This window comes from Phyllostomus hastatus, unplaced genomic scaffold (genome assembly GCF_019186645.2).
Source record: "Phyllostomus hastatus isolate PE091 unplaced genomic scaffold, TTU_PhHast_1.1 phas_scaffold_1066, whole genome shotgun sequence".
Lineage (NCBI taxonomy): Eukaryota > Metazoa > Chordata > Mammalia > Chiroptera > Phyllostomidae > Phyllostomus > Phyllostomus hastatus.
Window position 1 is genome coordinate 14,641,708 of NW_025334004.1, and position 14,606 is coordinate 14,656,313.

General features: G+C 50.2%; 1 protein-coding gene across 3 annotated transcripts; it reads right to left on the bottom strand.

The window, feature by feature from the left end:
• Window positions 1-9,110: 9,110 nt before the first annotated feature.
• On the bottom strand, window positions 9,111-13,587 carry CUNH10orf95 (chromosome unknown C10orf95 homolog). 3 transcript variants are annotated; one of them, XM_045854495.1, is made up of 3 exons: window positions 13,571-13,587; window positions 12,009-12,108; window positions 9,111-10,267 (listed from the first exon to the last, which is right to left on the bottom strand). In XM_045854495.1, exon 3 carries the CDS (start codon window positions 10,217-10,219, stop codon window positions 9,557-9,559), a length of 663 nt encoding a protein of 220 aa, XP_045710451.1. In that variant the 5' UTR covers window positions 10,220-10,267; window positions 12,009-12,108; window positions 13,571-13,587; the 3' UTR covers window positions 9,111-9,556. The 3 variants fall into 3 exon arrangements, with proteins under 3 accessions (XP_045710451.1, XP_045710450.1, XP_045710449.1); XM_045854494.1 differs by lacking the exon at window positions 13,571-13,587 and adding an exon at window positions 12,577-12,607; XM_045854493.1 differs by lacking the exons at window positions 12,009-12,108; window positions 13,571-13,587 and adding an exon at window positions 10,515-10,800.
• Window positions 13,588-14,606: the final 1,019 nt, after the last annotated feature.

The following is a 14,606-nucleotide window of genomic DNA, read 5'->3' on the forward strand; positions in this document are numbered from 1 at the left end:
CGCCCCACCAACGAGACCAAGGCGGGGCCCAGAGCGGTTTGCTTCCAGAAGCGCTGTGGCCGCCATTTTTGGGGAGGGCAAGTGCCCGTAAACGGGCGTGTCTTCTGCTCCGATTTTCATTGTCTCACGGCTTTGGACCGGCTCCCTCGGCGGCCATTTTTACTGCGGGTAGGGAGGAGCTGGAGGCGGAGGTCCGGCCGGGGGGTGGAGTCGCAGTGTCTGACGGTGTCACCGCGTACTTCCTTGATCCCGTCTCTTCCCTTCCGCCTTATTTCTTCGACCCAAACTCGCCGCCGTCAGGTCCTATAGCTTTTTCCTACTCTTCGCGTCTCCCCGGTTCTTCCACAGGTCCCTGGCCCCCGGGTTGGATCTGGCGGCCCCTTCCCCCAGACCTGGTGCCTCCTCCCCTTCGTGCCCAGGGCAGGTTCAAGCCCTCTCACCCAATCAACTCTGGAGTGCTGACTGCTCCACCATCTCTCTTCCCTCTGTATTCCCTTGACAGGGATTTCCTCTCAAGATTAGGGCGGGTGAGGGTCTGGGCCTTGGGCCCGGAGCTGGTTTGAATTGGGTGGGGGTGGGGAGTGGGAAGAAGGCGCTCTGGGTGCGGGTGGACCCGAGCCCAGATTCAAGACGGCCTTCAGCCCCAGGTTGGCAGGGCTTCTCATTTAAGGCAGGACATCTGAGTCCCAGGCCCCAGCAAGGCCCCAGCTTCCTCTTTCTGTTTCTGCTGTCTCAGCTTCCCGGTGCTGCTCAGTGGGGAAGCCCACAGCCGTCTGCTCCCACAAACCCCCACAACGGGGCATGAGGGAAAGAGTTCCCTTCAAGGATGAGCTCACCCATCCCCAATCAGCAGTGGTGAGCCCCTTTGCAGGGCCAGTCCCCTCGTAGGGTGCCGAGGACCCACAGCCTGTCCCTGCCCTCAGGAGTCACAGTCCAGAGTAGAGAGTCCTATCCACTCCTCTCCCCTAAGGACTAAAGGCAGTGCCAAAATATGGAGAAAAGGGGGATCACTGCTCCCTCTTCCAGCCTTGCTCCTCACTACAGCTCCCACCGCCCACCAGGGCCCCTAGCTCAAAAAGAGCAAGATGTTGGTTGGCTGCTAGAGAGGAGGGGCAGGCAAGGGAGGGAGGAAGGAGGGAGCACATTTGGCATTGCGTCTCCCATAAAGGCACTGCCTGGCGCTGCTGGGGTTAATGAGGGGTGTGGTAGCAGCCTCTTTGAACTCCTACCAGACAGGCCCCGGGAAGGGGGTGAGGGGTGGCTCCCTTAGCGCTGACCCTCTGCCAGCCCTGTAACAACTGACCTGACCTGACCTGACCGTTTCTCCCCTTCCCCAGTTCCCCATCTTCCCTGTTACGCAACCTGCCTCCCACCAGCGCTCAGTCCTGATAATGACTCTTCTCTCCCCACCACCCCCACTGCAGGAACTTTCAGGTTTCCTCCATAGAGCTGTCCCAAGTTCTGGCCCAAGACCCCTGCAGCCATCCTTGACATTGTGCCTTTCTCCCTCCCCCATGGTCTGTTTCCTGGATGGCAGTTGGATAGATGGGACTAGATATCTAGATGGGATTGGAAAGAATTTCCTGAGTTTTGGGGGAAGGATGATGGGAAAGATCTCTGAGGGGGAGTCCCTTGATTTCCAGCTCAAACTCTGGAGAGCGCCAGCTGTGCGGCATGGGCCAGGTTCTGCGCTCAGAGGACAAAGCACAGGAACAGCCACAGATGCAGGGAACTCTTGTCCTGCTCAGCATTCCATAGCTGGCTGGACTGTAAGGCCCTCAGCTCTCAGTCTCTGCCTCCCCAAGATGGGAACAGACTCCACCTGTGCTTTGGGTGCTGCTTGAAGCCAAACGTGTGGGGAAAGCAGGTAGAGCGATGCTTTCTCCCTATTTTCTCAAAATGTATTTTGCAGCTGGTGTTAGGGGGCCTGGGTCCCCTTAGCTGATGGGTAAGGCTAGAAGCCTGCCTGCTTGAGAAATTAGGCATAAAGGGCAGACTTCCTAAACATTAAGAGCAGAGAAAGGACCCAGCTGGTAGGTCTCAAAAGCTGGGACGGGCTTGGAGAAGTGGGGAAGGAGAGGCTTGGGGGAGTGGGGTGGGGGCAGGAGGGGTGTCCCCACTCTTGCTTGAGGTCAGAAAGGGCTCTCTGGGCAACGTGCCTGGCCCTCCCACACCTTCCTCCTTTCTCAGAAGGGCTGGGATGGAGCAGGGGCGGGGGCTGGCTGGGGCGGAGTGGAGGCTCTACTTAAGGAGCTCCCTGAGAGCATCACTGCAGATCCAGCCCCAGGAGCCAGAGAGGAGGTTCATGGGTGAGTGACACCCCCTTTCTCTCAACTCAAGCAGGTGAAGGTAGGGTGGCTCCTGGGCCTGCTGGCCCGCCTTTACGTCTCTGGGGGCAGGCTGCGGCTCTGCTTTGTGAGTGGGAATGGTTCCTAGCCCTCCCTTTGACTCTTTAGAAAGTGAAAGCGTGTTTCAGGGAGATCATCCTCTTCCACTTTCCCATCTTTTGAGTACTTCATATGAAGAGATTTTTCAGGGAGCGGGGACTCCTGGGCCCTTATCTTGGGGATCCACATCTTGGGGATCCCCTCTGGCTCAGGAAGCCCCTTGGTCTTTAGCAAGATGCCCTTCTCAGTGTACATGTTCTCCCAACCTCTTGCTTCTCCAGCTCCACATCTGGTCCCACTAGGAGCACAGCTGGGTACAAGATGATGGGACTGACTCAGCGGTACCCACAGAATTCTTCCCACAGCCTTTAGCCCCCCTCTCACATCCTACACCAATTTTTTTTCAAAATTTAAAGAACCATTGTCCCTTTCCCTAGCAATGGGGCCCTATTTTCAGCTCCAAGGTAGACCCTCCCTGGGATAGGAAGAATCTTGAGATCCCACGTTCCTTTTCTGGCCCACCCTGGGAATGGGGGAAAATTCACAGAAGAGAGTATGGGAGGGCAGCAGCGGGGCTGAGGGAACTTTGGCCACCTGGCTCTGAGAACTGAATTCCATAGGCCGTGAGCTCTAGCAAATGCCCTAGGGACTCAGTTCCGGTGCCCGGCTGTGCCGCACCACCAGCACTCAGGCCCACAGCGGCCCAGTCTCGTGCTCCTCTTCAACTTGGGCTGCTCGTCTGCTCAGACTTGAATGTTCCCCCCAAACTCCTTACCTTGCCATTAAAATTTTTTAAAAACATTTTTTAATCCTCACCAGAGGACATTTATTTTTCATTGTTTTTGAGAGAGAGAGAGGAAGGGAGAGAGAGAAACATCGATGCAAGAGAGAAGCATCAATTGGTGGCGTGCCACACGCGTCGGGACCAGGGATTGAAAGCGCCTGCATTCGGGCCAGGGGACAAACCCCACAGCCTAGGTATGTGCCCTGACCAGGGATCAAACCCACAACCTTCTGGTTACAGGACGATGCTCTAACCAACCGAGCCGCACTGGCCAGCCATTAAAGTTTTCCATAGTATGGGTTCCATTTAGCTTTGAAGCCTGATCTTCCAATGAAACCTGCTTCCTGCTTCTGCCATGCTTTTATTCATACTGGTCCCTCCTCAGTGCTTCTTGGGACACCTCCTTCCCATCACTATCTGTTGGGATCCTATACATCCTTCAAAGCCTCTGTCAGAGAGGCATCTTGAAAGATGCCTCTTTCAAGAAGTTTCTCTCAACTCCCCAGTGGTGCATATGATCTCCTGGAAGCGCCCCGCCCCCCCGCATGCTCCTCCATCACAGCCTGATTCATGAGCAGCCCCTCAGCGTCTAGTCCAGCGTTCTGCATATAGTAGCTGTTTCATAAATGTTCCTTAAATTTTGCTGAGTGTGTCTCATGTATGAAGAAGAGGCAGTTTAGCCTCTAGGTTAAGTCTACGGTCAGATTTCCCAGACGCATTCTCTGTGTGTGACCTTGGGTCACTTGTTAATCTCTGTGGGCCTCATTTTCCTCAGCTGTAAATGGGAATAATAATTATATCCACATCAAGATTTTGTGAAGATTAAGTTGAATTAATAGTTTCTAAACAGGGCTTTAGCACAGTGCCAGCACGTAGTAAGTGTGAGATTGTTACAATTCTTACTCTGCCCTCTGGAGCAGAATGTGAGCGGTCTCATTGAGAGGTAGGAGAGGGCTGAAAACTGGTCAGTCAGCATTCATCGAGTGAAGGGCTCCAGACCAGATGCCAGGGCTGCATAACGCTGGGACCAGGCCAGGAGGAGGAGGAGGCCATCAGGACCAGGGTTTGGTGGCCCAAGCCCTACTGGGATCTAGGACCTCGGTATTCCCGCCTACTGTGTGACTTAGGGTGAGTCACTTCCTCTCTTCGGCCTTGGTTTCCCAGCATAATGTGTATTGAGGGCGTTGGACCAAGTGACCAGCAAGGTGCCTGGCAGCCCAGCTCTTTTGTGATTTCTATGTGTCAAGTTCAAAGAAGAGATCAAAGAAGGAAGCATCCGGGCTCCCTGAAGTGTTCCTTACATCTGCAGGAGCAGGAGCAGGCACTGGGGTTTGGATGCACAGGCCATGTTGCGCTGAACTGAGTGGCGGTGCCCCCTTCAAAGGCCCGTAGTCGGAGGGTAGGGATGGACCTGCGTGCAGCCTGTGGTCATTTCCAAAGCATCAGCAGGAGCCTCGGGAGAAATGTCTATGAGCAATGCGGATCCTCAGAGACGGGGTGCTTTTCAAGGGCCGGGACCCAAAAGGATAGAGAGAGAAAGGGAGACAGAACACACCTTACTTGGTGTGAGACCCACAATTTACTTGAAACCTGCCTTGTTTCACAAAAGGATGTGAGGTGCCTACAAGCACAAAGACAATTCTCCAAGATTAAAACAAAATCTGTAACATACATAGGTAGTACATTTTATTTATTTATTTTTTAAAATATTTCATTTATTTTTAGAGAGAGGGGAAGGGAGGGAGAAAGAGAGGGAGAGAACCATCAGTGTGTGGTCACCTCTCATGTGCACCCCCACTGAGGACCTGGCCTGCAACCCAGGCATGTGCCCTGACTGGGAATCCAACCAGTGACCCTTTGGTCTGCAGCCCACACTCAATCCACTGAGCTACACCAGCCAGGATGATAGGTAGTACATTTTAAATGTATATCCTTTTGACCTAGAGACTCGGTTTACTTATTATTGCATTTTTATTTTTAGTTAGAAATTATTTGAAACTTACAGAAAAGTTGCCAGAATAGTGCAAAGAACTCTCGCTTATCCTCCTACCAGGTTTACCAGCCATCAGTCTTCTGCTTGTTTCTCTAATCTGTAGTCCTTGTTTCAAGTCTTGTTATTTGTCCCAATAACGTCCTTTATACAATTTTTGCTCTGGTCAGAGATCCCAAACAGGATCATGCATTGCATTGTTTTCATGTCTCTTTAGTCTCCTTTGGCCTGAAACAGTCTCCCTGCCTTCCTTTGTCTTTTATGACATTTTTGAACAATAAAAACCAGCGGGGTTGTGTCTCAATTTAGGTTTATCTGATGTTTCCCCACGATTACGCATTACTGCTGAACTGAGGTGGTGTTGTCCAGGTTAATGTATCAGAAATCACATGATGTCAATGATGTCTCTGGTAAAGAAAAAAATTTCGAGACACTTGTTAAAGATGGTGAGAAAGACTTTATTCAAAGAGTATTGCAACTTGGGGTCAGAGTGTCATTCACCCATTTTCCCTACTATGTTACTAGGTTACTATTTACTTTGTAATTAATAAATACCTTGTTGGAACATACTTTGAAACTATTTAAGTGTCCTGTTTCCCATCAAACTGTCACCCAGTAGTTTCAGTATCCATCAGTGATTCTCATCTGAATCAATTACTATGATGGTTGGGAATGCTGGTTTTCTAATTTCTTGTTTTTTTAAAGATTTTATTTGTTTATATGTAGAGAGGGGAGAAGGGAGGGAAGAGAGGGAGAGAAACATCAATGTGTGGTTGCCTCTTGAGCGCCCCCTACTGAGGACCTGGCCCACAACCCAGACATGTGCCCTGACCAGGAATAGAACAGGTAACCCTTTCGTCACAGGCTGGCACTCAAACCACTGAGCCACACCAGCCATGGTGGTGATTTTCTAATTGAATTATTCCTTCTAATGAAAGGAAGAGTTTTCCTTTCATATTTATTTATTTAGATAATATTAGTATAGACTTATTTATCCTTATTTTATTCAGGTTATAATCTTTTCTTGTGATTATATGCTTTGATGCTTAAATTGTCCCAGATTTGGCTAGTGGAAGTCCTTCAAACTGGCTCCTTTGTTCTTCTGACATTTTTGAGTAGTCCTTTCTTTTCTGGCACAAGTTGTTCCAGGCTCATCTTCTACCTTCCCTGCCACAGCCTCGGACGGAGCTATTTTCTTTCTTTCTTTCTTTCTTTCTTTAAGATTTCATTTATTTATTTTTAGAGAGGGAAAGGGAGGGAGAAAGAGAGGAAGAGAAACATCAGTGTATGGTTGCCTCTCGTGAAGCCCCCACTGGGACCTGGCCTGCAACCCAGGCACGTGCCCTGACTGGGAATTGAAACTGCGACCCTTTGGTTCACAGCCCCCATTCAATCCACTGACCTACGCCAGACAGGAGCGGAAGGAGCTATTCTCCAAGGGCTCCTGTTAGTGAAGAATGGGATTTGGACCAGAGATCTGGGAGCTGGCTGTGCCGGTTGCTACGAGGGTGTCATTGTTCAATGATTCATCTCTAATTCTGAGACTATATTCTACACTACAATTTAATGCTTGTGTTTGTGAACAAAGCTGCGTATTCAAGGATATTTGTCTTTTTATCACCCTCATTCCTTCCAAATACGACCATGCCACCATCTCACTTTGCTTGTATTACTTCAGAAGCCTCCTAACTGGTCTCCCTGTTTCCACAATGGCCCCTCTACAGTCTCTTTCATACAACATGCAGAATGGTTTTTTTTTTTGAAAGTCTGGTCACTGTTTCTTCTGCCTAAAACCCTCTGCCCCAACCCCCTCCCCCAAAATAAAGTTCAGAATTCTCAACATGGCTTCAAAGTGCCAAAGGATCTAGTTTCATCTCTAACTTCATTAACTACTGTTTTTCCACTTGCTCACAGGAAAGAACACTCCAGCCAGAGAGTTGTTGCACCTGTGTTTCTCCCCCAGGTATTCAAATGGCTCGTAAAGGTCTTTATTTGTCTCTACCCAAGAGTCACATCTCTAGAGGAGCCTTCCTCAACTGTCCCAGTGAAAGCAGCAACCCATCACTCATCCCTGACATCACGTCATATATTCACCCATCGGCTTGTTGCCAGTCTCTGTCTCTCTACATTGCACCTCTAAAAGGAAGCTCCCTGAGGGCAAGGACTTGTTTGGTTTTCTCCTGCAGCGCCAGTGTCTCGGATACTGCCTGGCATGTCGTGGGCTCTCAAATGCCTGTTGAGTGAATGAAGGTAACTTTTATTGCACCCACCACACCCTCTGTCTGACTCCCCCCTCATCCTTCTGTTTGCATGGCTAACTTCTTCATGTTCTGTAGATCTCAGCTTAAATATCACCTCCTCAGAGAAGCCTTCCATAATTATCTTATTCTAAGTTCCACTGCCCCACTTCGTTTTCTATTTCAGCCTCTGTTCCCCCTGTACTATTTATAACAACTTCCCTTTATCTATTTTCCTGTTGCCCCACGCCCATCTCTCCCCACTACATGCAAGTTCCATAAGGGCAGAGACTGTCTCATTCACTATTGTATCCCCAGGACCTAGAACAACTTGCTGGCAAATAATAAGCTCTCAAGAAATTGGTGGCTGGACTTCCAAAGGCTAAAAGCTGGAAGGAATCCAAATGTTATAGAATATTGGGCGGCTATGAAAGAATGAGGTAGCTCCATATGCATTATGGAATGATGTCCAAGGTGTACTTAATGTCCAATGCGGGTGGCAAAAGCAGTGAGAGTCCTCTCCTGTAATTAACACCATGTGTACAGAAAAAAAAAAATAGATTGTACCTCAGTGATCATTTGGGGGTGAGGAATTAGAAAAGATTTTAACTTCCTGTATTCTATGTTTCTGTATTTCAACCTTTAAAAAAAATCACTTGTATTTGAGCACATAGTACATGGAAGGCATTGTGGTGAACATTTTACATGCAGGATTTCACGGCATCTTCTTGAACACCTTATGAGATGTTGTAATATCATCACCTCCATTTGCAATGAGGAAGTTAGTTCAGGGACATTAAGTAATTTGCCTAAGGCCACACAACACGCCCATCGCACTACACCACCCCCTGTGTTTTTAGAATTTTTTTTAAAAAAGGAAAGGTAAATACGATGAAACTAGGGGTAGCAATTTAGGGTCCAGGCTTTGCACAAAAAATGATAAGCAAATATGGCCCTGAGCTCCCTAGAAACCAGGGCAAAAAGAAAATATGATGAGTTGTGAGATCCTTGGTGTTTCAGAGATAGAAGAAAACCACTGACCAGGAGAAACACCTTTCCCAAGTGCTGAGTTTTGAGACACTTTTCTATGAGGCTCCTGAACACAGCAGTGTCCAGTCAAGTGGTCTACAGCTTTGGTGACATAGCTGCATTCCCAGGTAGCTGTTGGCTGGTTACAGATGAAAGTTCAGTTAAAGCAATTCCACAAGGGGCCAGGTTTATAAAGCCTCAGGTGGGCTGGCTAGACCTATAGTTAAAATTAGATGTGTGGCCTAACCCTCCAGCAAACTTCCACAATGTTACAAATTCAACTTATTCAAGACTATTAGCAAGAATCAGGAGACAAGAAGTGACATTCATCTTAAATTTCAGCCCTAGTGAATTTCCCAAGTAGGTTGGTTGGTTTTATGCTGCTTTTACAAAGAAACTGACTCATAGCCTAGTTACATGACGAGACTATGTCAGCGCCAGCTCCATATCTGCCTCAGACATCCCCTCCCCAGCCACGCCTGCCATCTATGCTTCAGCGAGAGCTTAATGCCCTCAGAATCTCTGTGGGCGGTGGGTCACAGGACCAAGGAGATCCCCTTTCATCACTCCCAACTTCTTGCGCCGCCCCGTCAGGGAAGCAAGTCTCACATTGCACGGATGAGGAAACATCCCACCCCCAAACATAAAAATGATCTCGCGGTATACATCTGACTTCACTCGTTTATTTATTTTTTATTACAAGCTGGGGATAAGTGGGCCCTCAGCTTGGGGAGTTCGGGAGGTTTGCTGGAGGGAGAAGAGAAAGGGAAAGTGGGGGCTTCCAAGTGGAAGAAGATGGGAAGGGGGAAGCAGAGAGGGTGCGGGGTCTAGGCCCTTCTTCCACCCTCTACCGAGGCTTCCCAAGCCAACGTAGAATAAAGAAGCAACAGGACACCCACCCAGAGACGTCCTTGATCCCTTCTCCCCCCATCCCACAATAACACGAAAGAAATCAAGGAAGTTCAGGAGGCGGGCGGCGGGCAGTCTTGGTTTAAAAAAAGGGGGGGGTGCGAAAACACAGATGACAGAGCCTCACAGCCCCGACGCTATGCGGAGGGTCTCCCTCCCCGCTGGGGTGGAGAGCCGCGCGCGCGCTGCTCCCCGCCGGCCGCAGGCCTGGGGGGCGCGCTCAGCCCAAGCCCTTCCTCTTCTTCCGGCCGCCGCGCTCCGCCGCCTCTCCCACGGGGCTGCGGTCGCCGCCGCCGCTGCTGCTGGCGGGCGGGCGCTGCAGACGCCTCTGCACGCGGCGCTCTGGCTCCCCGACTCGCGGCGCCGCCTGCAGTAGGAACTCGCCGCCGCGGAACGTGATGCGCACGTCGGTGCGCGGGTACGTGCCGTACACGCGCCGCAGCTCCCGGCGCACGAAGTCCGGCAGCTCCAGGCGCGGGCCCAGCGCGCGCTCCAAGCGTCCCCAGCGCAGCTCTGCCTGCAGGCTACCGCCCTCCGGCCACTGCGCCCAGCTCTCGGCCGCTGCTGCCCCTGCCGTCGCGGTCGCCTGAAGCGGCGGCCCGGAGTAGCCGAGAGCTGGGAAGGGCGGGCGCAGAGTCGCGGCGTAGGCCTGCGGGAAGGCCCACCAGGGTGGCGCGGCTCCCAGGGTGGCGCCTGGGCCGTGGAAACAGTGGTATTCCCGCGGGGCTGTCCAGTCGCCGGCGCTCAGGGCTGGGGACCAGCTGCAGAAGTTGTGGGCCTGCACGGGGGGCAGCAGCAGGGGGCCGGGCAGGTAAGTGTAGGTGAGGGGTTGCAGTGGAGGCCAGACGCCTTCCCCGGGCGCCACGCAGCTGTGTGAGTACATGGCCAGAAGCTCAGGCGACAGACGTTTTTACTGGGTCTTGGTCCTGACCTGTAGTGGGGTGTGTGTATGTGTGGAACACTTGGTTCTTATTAATTCCACCCGTCCCTGGGGCCTGCTAATCCAGAGCTCTGGTTCATAGCATGAGCCCGAGCTAGCCTCCCGGCTTTTGAGAACCCTTTCTAAAGTGATCAGCTCCCCTCTGTCCCAAGGTTCAGCCTGAACACTAATCTCCCAGCACACACTAAGGACCTAACACCTTTTCAAGCCCTCAGCCCTGAAATTCTCTTCCACTCACTCATCTCCTTAAGTCGCGAGTAGTTGGTCCTCGGCAATTGGGGGGACTAAAGAGGTCCAGAGTGGGGCTCCTCTCCACCACTTTTTAGTTGAGCTGCTCACCTCCATGCTCTGCCTCAGCCACACCTTCCCGTTTCCAGGCAAAGGAAAACACCTTGAGCTGGCCAGGAGCCAGCCAGCCTGTGTCTACACTGGATGAGCCGGCTGGTTGAACCCACAGTAACCTAGATGCTCAGCCCTGTGCTCACTGATGTCCTCACCACAACTTGCTCAGACCCTCAGTCAGATATGGTAAGAGTAAAATTCAGCCCCATGTCTGTCTAAAGACGTTAGCCTTATTACCAGTCCATGCTAAGGCTTCTTTGAGGCTATCATCTTACAGTCCTCCTGCTCTAGAATGTTGCATAAGAACTTCTAGTTCTTAATAAATGTGTGCAGTACATGGTGATATTCTCATTTATTTTTAGTTTTTTAAAATATTTTATTTATTTAATTTTAGAGAGCAGAGAAGGGAGGGAGAGAGAAAAACATTGATGTGCAAGAGCTACATCAGTCGGTTGCCTCTTGCATGTCTGCAGCTGGGGTCCTGGCCCACAACCCAGGCATGTGCTCTGACTGGGAACTGAACTGGTGACCTTTCAGTTCGAAGGCCAGCACTCAGTCTACTGAGTCACACCAACCAGGGCCCCCTTCAGGGTTTTTTGTTTTGTTTGTTTTTTGAGATATTGACATACACTGCTGTGTATGTTTAAGGCATAGAGCATAATGACTTGACTCACATATATGATGAAATGATTACCACAATAAATTTAGTTAATATCCATCGTCTCATTTAGATACCAAAAAAAAGGAAAAAAAATTATTTTTTGCGATGAGAACTCTTAGGATCTCCCTTATCAACTTTCAATTCTACCACACAACAGTGTTAATTACAGCCGCCATGTGGTCCACTGCACCCCTAGTACTGATTTACTTATAACCGGAAGTTTGCACCTTTTGTACCTGTCAACCACCTCCACCTGATCCCTCCTCACCACCACTTCCCAGTGAAATAGCTTTCTTGCTTAGTCTAGTTTGGGTGGAGTCTTTTTTCCTTTTACACGTAGGCCGTTGTGTTTACTTCATATAATTTAACTAGAGAAGACAATGAAATGGGCATTTCATTATTCCAAAGCGCCATCACCTTAGTCTTTAGAAAATTAAATATTTGGGTCGTTATACTGTGGAGTGGAGTCCTCTATTACTTGCGTCAACAACACACACTGAGTGTTCCCCTCCCCCAGCATTTTGTTATGAAAACTCTTTGAATACAGCAACCTGAGTAGTTTTTGCTCGGCGAATCCCAGTACCCCCAGGATCAGAGGCTCTCATCCACAAAGCAGGGATACATCGTCAAGAGAAGTGGGAAGCCAGTCTTGGAGGAAACCGGCTTCTAGTCAGGAAGATTGACAAAATAGGCACAAGGGAAGGAAAATAGATATGGGAGCAGATTTACCTGAACTTGACCTTCAATAACTGCCTGGCTGGAGAGGGTAGAATAGAAGCCGATAAACAAGTTTTGGGCTTGGTTCCCTAGGCTGGTAGTCAAGACAATCCTGGAGATTTAAAAAGCAAAAACCTTAGTCAGCAACTGGAAGTTGAGGACTGGTGAGTCCAGCGGGGACGCTTGGGGAGCTGTCCAGCAGCAGTTTTATATTCAGGCTAGAGATGGGAGGTGGGTAGTCATGAAGGAAGAGGGAGTAGGTAAGTTATACCAGAACAGCTGCTACTCTGGCCTGCATCGCACTGTGTCATGGCTGCTCATTCATTGGGTTCCGCTTACGCCTTTTGAGGGCAGGAACCTTGTTTGTGAAGTCCACTTTACTGCCTATAGCCGATGGCCCGACAAACCCGAGTGAACAGATGAAAAGAGTATCGAAAACTTGGAGGACCCTCCCTTTACCTTTAGAAAGCCCTGGGGAAAGTGAAGGGGACGGAGGAGAAGTTGTTAGGTAGGAGGACAACATGTGGAACCCAGATCAGAGAGGTCAGGAGCCAGGGAAGGAGAGTGTCCATGTATCTACCTGCCTCAGGATCCAGGGACTCTGATACCACTCAAGAATTCAGGCAGGCAGTATGACCTTCAGTCACACCCCACGTCTCCTCCCAGTTAGCTCTGTGCTTGGCAACCAGGAACGGGAAGTCAGACGTAATCCCAAGGTCCAGCCCTCGTGACAACACAGAAGGACACTTGGTTATATTGTCTGTAAAACCAGAGGGCTAGGGAGCCTTGGAGTGCAACCATGGGGCATTAAGTGCAACATAGGCCAAGGTCTTTCCTGTTGTTTCACATGTAGTTCTGGCCCTTTGGCAGCTCTCCCCATTCCCCCGTTTCCCCGTTCCCCTGTTCCCTGACTAGACACCCAGGCAGGGCTAATTAAAGACTCAGGCTTTGCTCTGAAATACAGGCACATGCTGGCCAGAGAAAGAAAGGCAGGAGCACTCAGTCAATTCACGAAGGCCCTACAGTGCCAGGCTCTGGGCTCAATGCTGGGTTTCTTGCCCTCTACTCTCACAGCCAGGAATGCACAGATGGGGGTAAGGGTAGGGAGAAATGGTCATCTTCCTTCTAGTCATGAGGGCTCTCTGGAGCAGGAGGGATTGCTGAAATGGCTTGGAGTCTACAAGAGTGATGGGGTGTGTATGTGTGTGTGGCTTAGGAGAGACACAGGAGGTAAGAAGAGAGTCTGAAGGGGCAGGAATGGGGAGAAGGCAAAAGAGACAGACTGGTGGGAGATGAATGCTGAAGGCAAGGTTCAGGAGATCCCTGGGGACTCCCCAAGAACTGGTTGAACATCCTCTAGCCCCCCGACACCAGGGTTCTTGTGTTGGACCATTGGCTGTGGGTGGGCCCTTCACCAGGTTGTCAGGATGGAGGAAGAGAATGATATTCCTGTTGACAACAAGCAACAAAGGCATAAGGACCAAAAGTGTGCAAGATTTTTATGCCCCTATTTCTCATTTAGTGCCGCCAAGTTCTCATAAGGCATAATGTAGAAGCTCATGAAAGGAGCGTACCTTAACAAAGAAGTGGGGGAGCTAGGGGACGGAGTCCCAGCCTGCCAAAGGTCATGCTCTTTGCCCTGTTTCCCGGGGCTGGTAAGCAGCAGGTCTGGAGTGTGTGCTGTTTGATGGCCTGGAAATGTAACCAGGGTACAGGCCTGTTGGGAGAAGACATAGGACATCCTCACCAGACTGGACTGAGCAAAACAAAACTTTGAGAGCTTGCAGGGGTAAGAAGGGGAAAGACTTCTATTCTGGAAATCGGGAGAGCTGGATTCCAGCTTGTCTGGACCTCTTGCTTATAGTGTGAATGTTACTGAATCTCTTTGAGCTTCAGTTTCATCTGAAAAATGTGTATAATAGCACCTACCTCCAAAGAACAATGTGAGGACTCAACAGAGAAGGCACATAAAGTTCTTGACGCAGTACAGGGCACATAGTGAGGGCCCATTACTCCTGATATTTTGTTATGACTGTTATTAATAGGAGGACGTTGGGCTGCCTAATGGCTCTGTTAGGGCCCAGCGCCTGTGCCCGCAGCTGAAGCTGGGGCTGTCCGGTCTCGAGAGTCTCACAATCCAGCATCAGGGAGTTCCAGGTGGTGTCACTGCTGTTTCCTTATCTGCCTCCGCTGGGCATTCAGCGACAGGCCTGCAGAAAGGTGCTGCGCTCTCCCCATTCTCTGAATTAACACTCAGGAAGGATGGGGAGAGGGGAGGGGCACTCGGAACAGCTTTGTTGATTTAAACTTGCCGGCTGATTGTAAGTGAATCAGGAGGCTTTGGCTAGAAATAAATGACAAAGATTTCTTTGAGGGTCTTGAGATTTACAAGTGGGAAATACAACGAAGCAATACCCAGAGACTTCGGAAGAAGAAAGAAAAGCTGAGAGTTTTTCCAGTAAAAAGTACATTCTTGAGAAGAATCAGCTCAGCACTCAGCCTCTGAGTGGGTCCGAGATAGTAACTGTCCAGAGGTCAGGGTTTCTGGGCACTGAACTTTCTTTCCGAAGGTCTTCAGAGGGCCATCTGCAAGTTCGCATGCGTATCTTC

What these genes read in the sequence shown, in the direction of transcription:
- CUNH10orf95 (XM_045854495.1), bottom strand. Translation starts at nt 10,219, where the DNA reads ATGTACTCACACAGCTGCGTGGCGCCCGGGGAAGGCGTCTGGCCTCCA.